The sequence below is a fragment of the Bos mutus genome, chromosome 10 (genome assembly GCF_027580195.1).
Source record: "Bos mutus isolate GX-2022 chromosome 10, NWIPB_WYAK_1.1, whole genome shotgun sequence".
Taxonomy (NCBI): Eukaryota; Metazoa; Chordata; class Mammalia; order Artiodactyla; family Bovidae; genus Bos; species Bos mutus.
The window spans coordinates 13290793-13306992 of record NC_091626.1 but is presented as its reverse complement, the minus strand read 5'-3'; the positions used below and the strand labels follow the sequence as shown (position 1 = coordinate 13306992).

General features: G+C 50.9%; 1 protein-coding gene across 5 annotated transcripts in view; it reads right to left on the bottom strand.

The window, feature by feature from the left end:
* Nucleotides 1-561: 561 nt before the first annotated feature.
* LOC138989365 (uncharacterized) overlaps nucleotides 562-16200 on the bottom strand; it is a 99358-nt gene continuing 83719 nt past the window's right edge. For 2 of the 5 annotated variants that reach the window (XM_070377331.1, XM_070377333.1), the window contains 3 exons: nucleotides 5383-5516; nucleotides 4580-4927; nucleotides 562-4479 (listed from right to left, as the gene is read on the bottom strand). In XM_070377331.1, the coding sequence (XP_070233432.1) occupies nucleotides 4469-4479; nucleotides 4580-4927; nucleotides 5383-5516 (493 nt within the window). In that variant the 3' untranslated portion in view covers nucleotides 562-4468. The remainder of the gene's footprint in view (nucleotides 4480-4579; nucleotides 4928-5382; nucleotides 5517-16200) is intronic. The other 3 variants (XM_070377332.1, XR_011465556.1, XM_070377334.1) reach the window with 3 other exon arrangements.

Genomic DNA, 16200 nt, shown 5'->3' with positions numbered 1-16200 from the left:
CCCATCTTAAGTGGCTGGGCACCGGCTAGCCGGGAACTGGCTCCTTTGCCAGAAAGCAGGAGTCCGGGCAGGTAGGTGGGCCCCAGGGGCCTTGGAAGTTTAGGTTACATGTCATCTATTGAAAAAAGTTAGCATCGTACTTTTGTGATGGAAGAAAGTGATAGCATCTCTCACCATCTCCCCAGGAAGGAGAGTTCACGACTTTGAGTCCCAGGGTCAGGAAAAGGAAGGCAGAGTTACAGCCTCTGTATGTTTCAGGGGCTGTTTTCAGGTTTGGTCCATCCAAGGGGTGGACCTGGCTTTTCCCAGGGGGAGCGGGGAGAGAGCCTTGGGGCTACACTGCCTTGAGGATCAGAGAGGCAGTAACCCAGTACATTTGTAAGGCCTCCTCAGACAACCGTTTTGCCTTTTTGCATTTCTTTTTCTTGGGGACGGTCTTGGTCACTGCCTAGTGTATAATGTCACAAACCTCAATCTATAGTTCTTCAGGCACTCTGTCCCATCACTTCTGGTCCCATCACTTCACAGCAAAGAGATGGGGAAACAATGGAGACAGTGAGAGACTTTATTTTGGGGGCTCCAAAATCACTGCAGATGGTGACTGCAGCCATGAAATTAAAAGATGCTTGCTCCTTGGAAGAAAAGCTATGACCAACCTAGACAGCATATTAAAAAAACAGAGACATTATTTTGCCAACAAAGGTCCATCTGGTCAAAGCTATGGTTTTTACAGTAGTCATGTATGAATGTGAGTTGGACCATAAAGAAAGCTGAGCATTGAAGAATTGATGCTTTTGAACGGTGATGTTGGAGAAGACTCTTGAGAGTCCCTTGATCAGAGAAACGCAGATCAAAACCACAATGAGGTACCATCTCACGCTGGTCAGAATGGCTGCTATCCAAAAGTCTACAAGCAATAAATGCTGGAGAGGGTGTGGAGAAAAGGGAACCCTCTTACACTGTTGGTGGGAATGCAAACTAGTACAGCCACTATGGAGAACAGTGTGGAGATTCCTTAAAAAACTGGAAATAGAACTGCCATACGACCCAGCAATCCCACTGCTGGGCATACACACCGAGGAAACCAGAATTGAAAGAGACACGTGTACCCCAATGTTCATTGCAGCACTGTTTATAATAGCCAGGACATGGAAGCAACCTAGATGTCCATCAGCAGACGAATGGATAAGAAAGCTGTGGTACATTTACACAATGGAGTATTACTCAGCCATTAAAAAGAATACATTTGAATCAGTTCTAATGAGGTGGATGAAACTGGAGCCTATTATACAGAATGAAGTAAGCCAGAAAGAAAAACACCAATACAGTATGCTGCTGCTGCTGCTGCTAAGTCGCTTCAGTCGTGTCCGACTCTGTGCGACCCCATAGACGGCAGCCCACCATGCTCCCCTGTCCCTGGGATTCTCCAGGCAAGAACATGGAGTGGGTTGCCATTTCCTTCTCCAATGCATGAAAGTAAAAATTGAAAGGGAAGTCACTCAGTCATGTCTGACTCTTAGCGACCCCATGGACTGCAGCCTACCAGGCTCCTCCATCCATGGGATTTTCCAGGCAAGAGTACTGGAGCAGGGTGCCATTGCCTTCTCTGCCAATACAGTATACTAATGAATATATATGGAATTTAAAAAGATGGTAACGATAACTCTGTATGCAAGACAGCAAAAGAGACACAGATGTTTAGAACAGTCTTTTGGACTCTGTGGGAGAGGGTGAGGGTGGGATGATATGGGAGAATGGCATTGAAACGTGTATAATATCATATGTGAAACAGATGGCCAGTCCAGGTTCGATGCATGATACAGGATGCTTGGGGCTGGTGCACTGGGATGACCCAGAGGGATGGGATGAGGAGGGGGGTTCAGGATGGGGAGCACGTGTACACCTGTGGTGGATTCATGTTGATGTATGGCAAAACCAATACAATATTGTAAAGTAATTAGCCTCCAATTAAAATAAACAAATTTATATTAAAAATAAAATAAAAATAAAATTCTATAATTTTCTGAAACAGAAAAAAAAAAAAAAAGGTCCCTTGGACTGCAAGGAAACCAAACCAGTCCATCCTAAAGGAAATCAGTCCTGAATATTCATTGGAAGGACTGATGCTGAAGAGGAAGCTCCAATACTTTGGCCACCTGATGCGAAGACCCGACTCATTGGAAAAGACCCTGATTCTGGGAAAGATTGAAGGAGAAGGGGACGACAGAGGATGAGATGGTTGGATGGCATCACCGACTTGATAGACAGGAGTTTGAGCAAGCTCCAGGAGTTGGTGATGAACAGGGAGGCCTGGCGTGCTGCAGTCCATGGGGTCGCAGAGTCAGACGTGACTGAGCGACTGAATTGAACTGAACCCAGTACATAGAGAATGGTGGGTGCCTCTCCATGGAAGAGGTGGGTGCCTCTTCCACTGGGAAAGGAGAGGAGGGGTTTGTAAAAGGTGGTGTCCTATGCCTGCTCCGCATGTGGGCAGGGCCTTGATGGGCTGGTGGTGGGAGTCAGGGGGCTGGACAGGGTCTTCAGCAGCTGTGAGTGCCGCCAGCCCCATGCAGCAGAGGACAGAGAAGAAAGACCGCAGAGTCATCTGCAGAGCAGGGGGCAGAGACAAAGTCAACAGCCAGAGCCCAGACGACAGGCCAGACCCTACTCTCCTTCCCCACACACCATATGATCAGACGTCCTATAGCATCCACGAAAGGGGTGGAAAATAGGGCGCTACAGAAATACACAAAATTGGCCTTTATAAACAGGTTTAGGAGGCATGTAGATTCAGGTTGACCTTCATTTAGGAAAACAAAGAACTGAGAGGTTTCTGGACCCCAAGTGTAGAGGAGGCCTCAGAGCAGCCACAGACACCAAATGGGCTCCTCTGATAGGGGCCAGGCCCTAGGAGCTGGGGGGTGGGGTACAGCAGATATTTGAAGTTAAAGCTTCATTTTTCTTTATTTTTTTAAATGTACATTCAGGATGTAGATTTTTAAAATGTACATTCGAATGTACATTCAGGTGAAAAGGGCATACGTTTTAGAAAAACAAGTAATATGAATGTTCACACGAGGGGTAATCTCACTGCTCATTTAAGGGGCACCTTCCACAACCAGGAGCTTTAGAACACGCTCTCAAACCCTCACAAACACCCTGTAGAGAATCACCACCATCCGAAACATCAACGCGGCAACAGTGGCAAGGGATGGAGGACTCGGCTGAGCTCCCACAGGCGGGTCAGTGACGGGCTGTGATAGCCTGTTTGTATTCTGGCCACTACACCCCACGGTCTCTCTGGGAGAAGCCACAGGTCAGCTCTGCCCCTCAGTCTCCCTGTACATCCTTAACACTTGGGTTCAAGCCTGTGGGGAGATTGGTGAAGTGGGGCCATGGAGAGAGCGCGGGGAGAGGTCTGAGGAGGCTGCTGCCCTGCCACGGTGCCGGGTGGTGGCCTGGGGACCGCTGGAGGTTGCAGCGATCAGGAAGACAGGCTGGACGTGGGACAGGAGGGGAGCCAGGACACGCTGGGGCCAGTGGCAGACTTCCACATGTCTGGCACAACCCCCAACTCTGGACTTCACTTCCATCTTGCAAATCTTACTATTCAAATCCGGCAGGGAAGCATCTTCTGGGAAGGGCAGTTCTGAGCTTTAGAGGGGAGCGGGGGTGCCAGGTTGACACCCCAACCCCGAGCAGTGACTTGAGGGCCTCGCCTCAGGGGTTGCTGACGTGGGGAAGTTGGTCTGGCAGCTGCGGGTCTTTGGGAACCATCTCTCGCTGCCCAGCCCTCACACATGAGACATGGATGCGTGGGCAGCCTGCAGGCCCGTCCTGCCCAGGGTCTGGGGCCAAAGCAGATGGCCCAGGGTGAGTGGTGATGGTGGCTGGGCCTCTGGCTCTAACATCCAGAGGGAAGAGAGGCTGGGGTGGGGCTCCAGAAAAGGTCCTTCTCCCACCAGTTCCCTGTCTTCTCTGCTGTTGGCCTTCCTGAAGGGCCCTCCATGCTGCACAGGAGGCCACAGAGCCTTCCTTCCTGGGTGGGGCTGCAGGACACAGCAGGGGAGGTCTCGGGAGAGCTGGCCATGCCTGGGGACAGGCTCCGGGGGCCTGATTGTTGTTCAGTCGCTCAGTCATGTCAGACTCTTTGCAACCCCATGGAATGCAGCACGCCAGGCCTCCCTGTTTATCACCAGCTCCCAGAGCCTGCTCAAACTCATTTCCATTGAGTCAGTGATGACATCCAACCATCTTGTCCTCTGTCATCCCCTTCTCCTCCTGCCTTCAATCTTTCCCAGCATCAGGGACTTTTCCAATGAGTCGGCTCTTTGTACCAGGTGGCCAAAGTATCAAAGCTTCATCTACAGCATCAGTCAGTCCTTCCAATGAATAATCAGGGTTGATTCCTTTTAGGATTCACTGGGTGTCTGCTTCCTCAGAGCTGGGTCTGCTCCCTCGGCCTCCTTCATTCTCTTCCTGGGAAGAAAACAAAGTCCATCACCCCTCTCCCCTGTCAATCCCTCCCTGCCCCAAACATGAGACTTTTCCCTTGAAAATAACCAACTGGGAAACATACCTTTATCAGAAGTCCCAAGTGGGCAGCCCTGAGCAGAAAGTGCTGGGGCAAGAGTCAGGATCGAAGGTGAGCCCAGCCCCCACTGCTGGGTGGTCAGGAACCTGCAGGCTCCGACTTGGGTTTCCACCTGTGATGAGTGAGAGGGCGGCTGCCTCGTCCAGCTGCGGGCAGAACGGGGGCAACAGGGAGAGTCCAGCCCCCAGCAGTGATGAGCATGTGGTACACACACCATAGAGCACCAGGGAGCATTACAGAGAGAAAACACACGCAGGGCTCGGGGCCTGACGGAGACGGTGAGGATGGAAAGGCCTCCCGTGGGAAGAGTGCGGCCGGGTCTCTGTGCAGGCCCTGCAGGGGTGAAGACACAGAGCCATGGGAAGATGCTCCGGGTGGGTGGAGGTGCGGGTCTGGGGGCCTTGGGGTTGTGAGTGAAGGGAAAGCAGCTGTTAGCAGTTAGCACACCGTAAATGTTCAAGAGAGAGCAAAGTGCTGGGCTCTGGAGCGGGGAGAGGGCGCCTAAAGACAAGGAAAGGTCTCAAGAGAGAAGCAGGATGACAAAGGACAGTGGGAGTGGCTCACCAGTATCGCGCAAGCCATCAATTTCACACACTCACGGTTTGCTTCCCGGTCTTCCTTACAGCCCGGCGAAGCAAATCTTAACAGCTCCTCCCCTCCATTTTCAAGCCCATACATTGCAAAGCCCTCTTTTTTCAGAGGAGGAAACTGAGGTTCTGAGGGGCAGTGATTTCCCCAAGGCTCCCCAAGACAGCATCAAAACTCCACCCCACATCTGTGGCTCATACCTTGTGACCCAGGGAACCCAGCTGGACAAAGGCCGGGAGCTGCAGCGAGCCCTGCAGGCTTGGGCGACAAGGTGTCCGAGTGGCCTGGAGCGGAGGTCTGCCCCAGAGAGCCCCCTGGGGGCCCAGTGGTGACCCTGGAGGAAGATGGAGAGGTGGGCTGGGAGGCGAGGCAGACCCCCAGCAGAATGAAACTACCAAAGCCACCCTGCCTGACTTACTGCCCCAAAGTGCTCAGTGTATATAGCCTTCTGGAGTCGGGGTGGCGACAGAGGTCCACGGGGCCTGGTGGACAGAGCTCAGCTCAGACGTGCCTCTGACACTGGGTGAGGCTTCTGCACCAGACCTTTTCACACACCTCCATTTCCCCAAGAGGACATTATATTCTCTACTTAATAGTTCAGAACACAGAGGCCCTGAGAAGTGAAGTCACTTGCCCAGGACCTCAAAAGAAAATGGTAGAACTATTCCACAAGCCAGGATCTTCTGTCTCTAATGCCAGTTTCTTTCAGAAATATGATCCACTGTTAATGAGAACTGCTGATGACGGAGCAGGAACCAAGAATAGCGCAGGCGCTTACCTGGACTACCTTTAATCTATATGGCCCTCCCTCATCCTATGGAGTAGGAATCTCTGGCTCAGACACAGCATTCAACCCAGATCTTCCTCAACTCCAAAGCCCAAATTATTTTCTCTATAGCTTGTTTCCCGAAGTGTATTCCATGGGGCGTTCATTGGTGTCGCAGAAAGGGTGGGGACAGGGGATGTTGGTGAACAGATATTTTGGGAAGCACTGAGTTAGACAACCACCTTTAAGACTTCTTGGAGGTTTAATAATCTATTGTTTTTAATCTCTGAAAGTGGAAACTGGTGTGCTCACACTTAATTGGCCCACAGTCTCCTTTTACCGTAAAACAATGCATTAGTTAAGAATGTGCAGAACTGCAGGCAGAGAAACGGCCCCTCAGTAGCAGCCAGGAACCAGCAGAGATGGGCAGTCCAGAGCTGATGTAGTGGCTCAGACGTGGCCCTGGGACCCAGGCTCCTTCTAGCCTCCCGCTCTGCCATCCCCCACAGGTATCTTCCACCTCCATGGCGGCAAAACGACTGCAGCCCTTTCAGACAGCACAGTTACGTTCCAGGCAGGAAGAGGCAAAGAGAAGAGGGGAGCAGAACCTTTATATCCCAGAAGCTCCCTCAGCAGACTTCTGCTACATCTCATCTGCCAGAAGCATGTCACACGAGCACCCTAGCTGCAAGACAGCCTGGAAGGCTGAGTAATTTTAAGGGCCAATTATCACCCAGAAAGAAGTGTAGGTCTCTGGGTAAGGAGGAACGGAAGAGAGGATACAATAAAACTCCTGGAGTTGGTGTCCCACAGAAATGCTTTGGAAAATGATGCTCTCCCTTCATGCCATCACCTCTTATTTTTCTGCCCGATGACAGGCAACTCATTCTTCAAAGCCTACAATGGCCCCTCTGCAACCAAGGCTCTCAGATTCCTCCATCTCCCACCCCTGCCCCTCGCTCCCTGGCAGATGAGGTGGCCCTGATCAGTCCGCTGTGGGCTGTGCTAGGGTGAGGAGCAGGAATGTCCTCTGGATGGACTGCCTACCCATCCGCTGCTAGAGGGCAAGGACATGACCCATTCCTATCTGTGTCTACCAAGGCCTGGCACAAATGTCCAAAACGAGCCTGAGTGGCTTTCAGAAGGAGAAAGTGGTTCAGGATGCTTTGCTTGGTTAGGAGAAGCAGGTACCGATCTAAGCTGCCAAACTCAGAAAGGCAGGCATCATGATAAGGATCCAGGGGGGCTGCTGGGAACTGAGGGCAGGGGTGTGGTCAGGGCTCAGGAAGGCATGCTGTCCATCCGGAAGGGCAGCGGCACCCCAGGCAGCCTGCTCCACGTGCGCTGCTTCATCCACATGCCCGGAGCCCAGCCTTTTCTGCTTTTCCGTCCAGGGAACAGACATGAGATGCTACACTTCCGCTCCAGTGAGACCAGCTCCAGAGGCAAGCTGACCCTGTCAGCCTCATTGCTAAATTGAGAGAGAGACTCTGATTGGTCCAGCTTGGGTCAGGTGTCACCCTGGTCCAATCGATTGTGCCCCTCAGCAGCTGGGGGGAAGGAGGTGGGGCTCATGTAATGCATGGATGGAAGGGACAATAAAGGCAGATGTCTCAAGATGTGACTACCTGACTTTAGGGTATAACAGGGGTCAGCAAATTATGACCCAGGCACTAAATCCAGCCTGCCAGCATTTGTATAAATCAAATGTTATTAGAACATAGCTATGCTCATTCACAGGGCTTCCCAGGCGGCACTAGTGGTAAAGAAACCGCCTGCCAATGCAGGAGATGTAAGAGACTCAGGTTCGATCCCTGAGTGGGGAAGATCCCCTGGAGGAGGGCACGGCAACCCACTCCAGTATTCTTGCCTGGAGAATCCCATGGATAGAGGAGCCTGGCGGGCTACAGTCCATGGGATCACAAAGAGTCGGACACGACCGCAGCGACTTAGCACGCATGTATGCATGCTCGTTCACTGATGTACTGTCCATGGCTGTTTTTGTGACAGACCGCAGAGTAGAAGAGTTGTGCCATGGACTGTGTGGCCTGCAAAGCCAAATACTGACTATGTGGTTCGCGCAAAACAAGTTTGTCAACAACAACCCAGCACCCCGATTACAGGGAGGAGCTTGTCTGTCTAGGACCTTGAGGGCAAATTGAGGGCAAGGATGTGCCATTCGGATCTGCATCCCCAAAGGCCACAGCACAGGTAGCTGGTTGAGCTAAAGAAGTAAGGAAGGGAAGGAGGAAGGAAAGGAGGGAGGGAGAGGGGGAAGAGCGAAGGCAGAGGCAGTGCCCTTGCTGGTTCCCAGGCCTCTCCCCGGGCTTTCGAGCAGAGCGGCAGGATGCTGGGGAAGGGGTTTCTCCCTCTCCGTTCACTCAGCCCGCATCTGCTCCTAATTGAGGCGCAGTGGTACAAGCCTGATTGGGAATAGCAGGTGCCAGGACGTGGTGAACATTAGGGAATAGTCACTTGGCGGGCTCTGGAGCTGCCAAAACGAAAGTGTGCCGATGGGCCAGATGTGCGCTCATTACCATCCGCTCTTCCTCAGCAGCGTTTTAAGGGAACATTTGTTTGTGGAGGGAACACAGCTGTTCCCTGGGAAATGGGTTTCCCTCTTTGGGCAGAGGAGTCGGGGAGGGGCTGCGGGGGTGGGGGGACACTGGAGCCGTCTAGGGGACCTGGCAGCTGCAGACTCTCCGTCTGGTCAAGGGCAGGGGTTCAAGAGGACAGTGCCCACTGTGACCTCCACGCTCGTGTGAAAGGGAATGTTAGCCCCATTTCTCAGAGGAGGAAGCAGAGGCCGAGGGAGGCCACGTGACCTCCGCCAAGGCCAAAGAGCCCATAAATGACGATCCCCAAAAGCAGGCTCTCTCCAGCAGGACCACTGCCCTCACACAGGCCCGGCTCCAGCTTCTCAGTAACATTTGCAGCAAAGCATCTCTAGTCTCAGTCTCAGAATCTCCATTTCCCAGCCTGTGTGTGTTTCTGCCCCAGCAACACGTTGCCAATCTCCTGTCTCTCTGTCTCCAACTCCCCGTCCCTGGACCTCTGTGTTTTCCACTTGATTTCACCTGTCTCTTTCTCCGCCCTTCCCTGGCGTCTGCGGGTGAGTGGCTCTTGTCTGCTTGGTTCTTCCCGTCCATCTCTCTCCCTGCTTCTCCCTCTCCATCGCCTTCCTGATGCCCGAGCTACCTTGATAACATCTGCAACATCTCGGGCCTGAGGCCAGGTCTGTGTGATGTGGCCTCCCTGGGGTTGTTTGACTATAACTCTGTCTCTCTCTTTCTGGCACCTATTTCTGTGTGTTTTCAGAGTAGCGGTTTTCAAGTTGTGTATCATGACTGTTGGTCACAAAATCAATGAATTAGACTGTGACCAGCAATTAAATAAGCAGACAAAAAAAAAAAAGAATAGCTGAATGTGTTCACATAGTATCCTATGAACTGTTTCAGTTTTCTACATGACTGGGGTCCAATGTAAAATGTTTTCACTATGAGATTTGACAAAACATTTGAAAACTGTTTGTACTGAGTGGAGATACTTTGGCTGCAAGTGCAAAAATCTCTGACTCAAACAAGCTCAACAAGATTTATTAGCACCACTCCAAGAAGTCCAAGGGCAAGACCAGGCCCAGTTAATCACTGCCAGACAACAGCATCAGGAGTCAGGTCCTTTCCTTTCTCCCTTTGCCCTAGGCCATCCTCAGCGAGCCAGCTCACTGTCATCATGGTCACAAGGTGGCTACTTGGCCCCCGTCCACTCCTGACAGATTCATAAGAGAATGAGGGACTGTCCGCTCCCATTGTTGTTGTTTGGTCGCTAAGTCACGTCCAACTCTTTGCAACCCTATGGACTGTAGCCCTCCAGGGTCCTCTGTCCATGGGGTTTCTCAGGTGAGAATACCGGAGTGGGTTGCCATTCCCTGCTCCAGGGGATCTTCCCGGATCAGGCAGGGAACCTGCACCTCCCGCAGTGGCAGGCAGATTCTTTACTGCTGAGCCCACCAGGGAAGCCCTGGCTAGTCCCATACATCTCTTTTATAGAAGTCAAGAAACCTTTCACATCTCATTGGTCAGGACTGGGTCACATGCCCACCTCTTAACCAATCACAGGCAAAAGAGACAAGGCTCACGGTGAGTGGCTTAGATGACTCAAGAGGGAGTCTCTTCCCTTTACAGAGGAGGGTAGACACCAGAGGCCTTGGGCCTTCTCCCACCAGCAAGAAGTGGGAGAAGCCTATGGGCTGGGCTGTCGTGAACATCTGCCTCAGCCTCTCCCTGTCCCCTCTGCCTGGGTGCCAGCCTCAGTTTCCCTCCTGGTCCTGAGGGGAGGCCATGGGAAGTGCAGGGTACCATTCAGAATCTCTGTGTTTGTCTTCTAGGCCTGCTAAAACAAACCTGCTGGCTTAACACAACAGAAATGGATTCTCCCACAGTTCTGGAGGCCAGAAGCCCAGCCAAGGTGTCTCCCAGGGCACACTCCCCCTGAGCAATCTAGGGGAGAAGCTTTCTTCACTCTCCCTCCATCCAGTGGCTCCAGCTGTTCCTTGACTTGCGGCCACATCCCTCCTGTCTCTGTCCGCACATGCCCTTCTCCTCTCCATCCCCTCCCCGCAACCTCACCGTCTCTGCTGTGTCTCTTACAAGGACACTTGGCTTGTATTTAGGATCCACCTGGGTAGTCCGGGATGACCTCAGCTTACTCCAGGATGATCCTTAATTACATCTGCAAAGATCATTTTTCTCAAATCAGGTCCATTGACAGTTCCTGGATGTGGGCATATCTTTGGGGGGCCACTCTTCAGGCCACTACAGGGGCTCTGCTCACCTCACCCCAGCCCAGCCCCAGGTTCAGGACCCAGAGTCGTGGACACCCTCCCACAGATCCCTATGGGGCCTGACCTCTGAACTGCAGCATCCTTATCTGCCAAACAGAGACCTGAAGGGGTAAGTAACGGCACACACACACACACACACACACACACACACACACACAAAACAAAAAACCTAGCAAATATCAGGAAATAACAAGATTTCCTAATCCTTCTTGTCCCTTAAGAGAAAAAGCAGGTTGACGTTCCCACGCATTTTCCAGGGAACTAAGGCCTTTTCAGAAGAGGGGCTGAGGCAGAGGGGCCTGGTGAGCTATTAAAAAAACACCCCCATGTCCCCTGTGAAGGTTACAGGACCCTATTCCCTCCCTTGCACTTCCTTCAGTCAATCTCAAAAATGAGATTTCTAGAAAGCCCCTCTAATAAGACTGCACCTGTTACCTAGGATGGGCTATTCTGGCCCCCCCATAGCTATGGTAATCTAAGAGTAACTGCCCCTCAACCTTGCCTGAGGCCTCACAGCTCCCCAAAGACCCTCCTACATTGGACTCTGGCAACAGTCCTCATGGTTCAAGTAAAGTGACTGAAGTATGTTCATTCGTTCATTCAACAGACATTGAGCACTAACTTTGTACCCATCAGACTCTGTTGCAGGCAAGCCTGGGGATTCATCAGTGAACAAGACAAACACCTCTGCCCTCACAGAGCTGACGTGTTGCAGAGAGATTAAGTAATTCACCCAAGGCCACGTGGAGCTAAACGACTAGACTGGACCCAGAACTGGGTCCCCAGGCTGTTCACACTGAACCCATTGGCCAGCGGTCTTCTGGGAAAACCTCTGGGAGCCATGGGATAAAAACAGCAATGTTGAGATGATGTGTCACAAAGAATTTGGCTGCCCTCTGACCCCTGTCCCTGGGAGGTAATCCTAACCCCCTTGGAGTTTCCAGTGACGGGGTGTCTCCTCCCCAGTGATGGGATGTCTCCATTATTCACAGAAGGACCCTCAGACCACACCTGCTTAGTTTATGCTAATGAGATGATTCACGATTGTTCTCCCTGTATTTATGCCAATGAAATGGCTCAGGGTTGGGGCTGACTAGATCAGAACAACCAAGCCTGTGATTGGAGGATTGAGGCTTTGCGTCTGTGATATCAGCCTGATCTGGTGGGGTGGTGCGGCATGGAGATGGAGCTCAATCATGTAGCCAGTGGTTTTACCAATCACGCCTGCATAGTGAAGCCTCAACAAAAACTCTGGACACCAAGCTCAGTGAACTGCCCTGGTTGGTAGTACGCTCTGAGTTTGTGGCCCTTCCACGCACAGGGTAACACATCCCTGAGGAGCGCAGCAGTTCTGCATCTGGAACCCTCCCAGACCTCACCTGTGTGTCTCTCCCTTTGGCTTGCTCAGATTTGTAAACTTTTGCTATAATAAAATTAAAATCATCAAAAAAAAAAGAAAACCACTTAACAATTCCATGAGGTATCTAGGGTAATCAAATGCATAGAGGCAGAGCTGACCAGGGCCTGGGTCAAAGGGAGGAATGAGGAGTTAGTTTTTAATAGGTACAGAGTTTGAGTCTTGCAATGTGAAAAGAATTCTAGAGATGGACTGCATAACAATGCAAATGTACTTTACTACACTGTACATTTAAAAACAGTTACAGGGACTTCCCTGGTGGTACAGTAGTTAAGAATATGCCTTCCCATGCAGGGGACTTTTGTTCGATCTCTGGTCAAGGAACTAAGCTCCCACATGCCACAGTGCTCCAACTACCACATGACAACTAGAGAAAAGCCTGTGCATCACAACGGCAAGACCCAGCACGCTGCAACTGAGACCTGACGCATCCAAAAATAATAATTAATTTTAAAAATCTGGTTATGATGCTAACTTCTAGGGTATGTATGTTAGTCGCTCAGTTGTGTTCAACTCTTTGTGACCCCATGGACTATAGCTCACCAGGCTCCTCTGTCCATGGAATTCTCCAGGCAAGGATACTGGAGTGGGTTGCCATGCCCTTCTCCAGGGGATCTATCCAACCCAGGGATGGAACCCAGGTCTCCCACATTGCAGGCAGATTCTTTATCATTCTTTACCATTCTTATCATTCTTTACCAGGGAAGCTCCTGGGTATGTGTATCTTACCACAAAAAAAAAAAAAAAAAAAAAAACTGTAATCATAAATACAGCACTTTTCTGAGCTCTTTCTATGTGAGTCTTCCTATCAAATTATCAACCTGAGGGTGGTCATAGGAACTCCTGAATCTGTAGCCAGCTGGTCGGAGTAAGGGGGGCCCTGGGAACCCTTGAACTTCCGCTGGTGTCTGGAGTGAGAGCCTTGTCAAGGACTGTGCTCTCATCTGTGAACTGTGGCCCAACTCCAGGCGCATGGCGAAGGGAGGTAGAGAGCGGGAGCCGGCTGGTGGATCAAGTGGCTTTTGGAGTCCTGTCCAGCCCTGAGTCTCTGCGATTCCTCCATAAAGACCCCCAGCCCCCAAGCACCTTCCCCCTACACTGCCTGTTCCATTCACTCATCCCTTGACTCTCTCCTCTTTGTGTCCTTTTCAGAGTGTGTTTGTGTGTCCATCCATTCCCCATCAAAGCTGTGAGCTCCTCTGGGCCTGGAACTATCTACTCTTCTGTTGGTTCCAACACCAAAAGGTTTCTCTGTGGGTGAACTGAATAGCCTTCCTCTTTCCGGTCTGAAGCTCTGGTTCACGGGGCCCCTGTGGTGGGGGTGGGGCACTCACTGCTGCGGTTCCATCTTAAGCGTTTGCTTCCTTGACTTGGTGCTGGATTGTTTTTCAGAGGCACCTCTAGTGGTCGAGCTTCTCTGGTCGCTCAGACGGTAAAGAATCCGCCTGCAATGCAGGAGACCCCAGTTTGATCCCTGGATCGGGAAGATCCACTGGAGAAGGGAATGACTACCCACTCTAGTATTCTTGCCTGGAGAATCCCATGCACAGAGGACCCTGGTGGGCTACAGTCTATGGGGGTTACAAAGAGTCAGACACGACTAAGCAACTAACACTTTCACTTCACCGCTAGTGGTCGAGCACAGGAAGAGGAGGGGAGTTTTTGGCTGTAACACACTTGCACCCCAAGCTCACCACCCCTACCTCCAGTCCTGAGGTCACTGGAAGAGAGCAGATCCTTCTTCCAGAGGATGACCTCGTTCCCCTGGGGACACGGACTGTTTAATCAGAACACCTTCAGTCGAAACGCTCATTCGTTTATGGGGAATACAGGCACAGGCTTTTAAAGACATGCCATAAGTTTAACAGTTATTGGATTTTTCAACTTGTTTACAAAAGCAATATTGTTAAATAGCCAACGGCCAGGCCCAGTTGTTTTTCCTCCTGTGCCTTCTGACAACAGGAAAGTGTATTATCCCCCCCAGCTGGCTCCCGGGAGGGATGGGGAACAGCATTCCATTTTGCTGTCTGTTTAATTATCCATTCAGCCAGGCTTACACTAAAGCACTTCCTCATTTGTTCACAGCCAGATCCGCTCTGGAATCGACAAAGAGCTCCTTCCCCATTCCACAGCCCCTACAGCAGCTCCTGCAAGCAGCTTCACTCAGAGAAAATGCCAGCCTCCTAAGAACCTGTCCCTTTGGAACAATGGATCCAAAAGGGGATGCAGGTAGTCTGGGTGACCTTGACACTTGACTTCACATCCCTGGGTCAAAGGCTCCTTCTTGCTCAGAGAAAGAATATTGCTTTGGAAAAGACTTTTTAAAGCAGGCTGCTGGAGAGGTTTTAAAAATAAAGCTTGCCATGACTTGCCTTTTCAGATTCTGATTTAGAGGGCCTGGGTCTTCAAATTTTGGATTTTAAAAGCCTCTCAGATGATTCTGATAAACTAAGCCAGATTTAGAGGCTTTTGGACTGGAAAATCTCAGCCTGCCTTTGACCCTGAGGTTCTGTGATGTTCTGTCCCAGTGGAGGGGAGGGTGGGAGACTGGGCCTTCCTTCTGCTCTTCACATCAGACCAAGTAGGAGCTCCACGGTCATTTAGCTGGCTGAGCTGGACGAAGCTCACACCTGCTGAAAAGTCATCTTGGGGAAACAGCCAGGTAGACGGGGCTCCACAAGCCTCAAGTAGCTAGAAGTAAACTGAGTAGTGCCTGTAAGCTGATGCGAGAGTTCTGTGAATGATCTTATAGTGGAACACCTGCACTAGCCCAACAGGTGTCTGAAGGGCCTGGGAAAATGTATCCCTGTCCAACTTGCATTGGGAAAGTGCCTCCTGATAGGTGCACTCCACACCCAAGGCTGACTTTGGCTACAGATGCAGAGAGGAGTTTGAGGGGCAGAGAGCTGGAGGTGGGGGCCCACCCCCACTCCAAGTCCCCATCCTCCCACTCCCCTCCTCCAAGCAGTGCCAATTTGTCCCCAGAGAAGTCTCAGATTCAAACTTCCCCATCCATCCCATCTAGAGTGGTCAGAGTGCAAACAACCTCAATGGCAGTCACACTCAAACTAAGGCTCAACCTCTCTATGGCACTTAATGTATAACACACTTGCCATCCATCATCTCCCTCCATCCTCGCAACACCTCTGTAAGGGCAGGACCATTTGACAGTCCAGGGGCTGGATGGTCAAAGACAGGACCGAATGACTTGAAAAAGGTCAGAGGGCTGCCAAGTGGAGGAGCCAGAATCTACCTACCCTCAGACCTTCTAATTCGAAGTCCAGAGCCCACAGGCCTCCTTAGTAGCATACACTTTCTTGGCTTTCGTCTTTCTCAGGGTGCTTCCATACATGTGACTCTGTTTGACTAATTATAGTAAGCTTCGAAGGTTTTAGATCCTCAGCTGCCAACGGAGGAAACTGAAGGTCCAAGAAGTTAAAGGCACCACACAGCTGTACCTTATAACCCAGGAGCTGTAGGAAGGAAAGGTGGGGGGTTTACCTGACAGTCCAGTGATTATGACTCCATGTTCTCAGTGAAGAGGGTCCAGCTTTGATCCCTGGTCAGGTAACTAGATCTCGCCTGCCGCAACTAAAGATCTGAGTGCCCACCTGAGACCCAGTGCAGCCAAATAATTTTTTTAAAAAAGAAGGAGAGGTGTAAAGCTGGCTATGGGAGGTGGGTAGCAGAAGTAAGGTTTTGAATTGCACTGTAGCTCTTACAAGCTGTGACCCTGGGCAAGTTACTTACATTTTGTCATCAGTGTTCAGGGATAATTCTTAAAACATAAAATAACCACTTTAATACAAATGTAAACATGGACAAACGTCAAAAAGATTTTATTTACCTAATTAATGAGGGAAGCAGAAAGGTGTTAAATACTGGTTCAAAGGAGAATTCAAAGACCTTACAAACCTAAAGCAATCTGAAATGAATTTATAAGCAGTTGCAAAACTGGTCAATATCCTCGGGGCAATAGTCATTTGCATTCC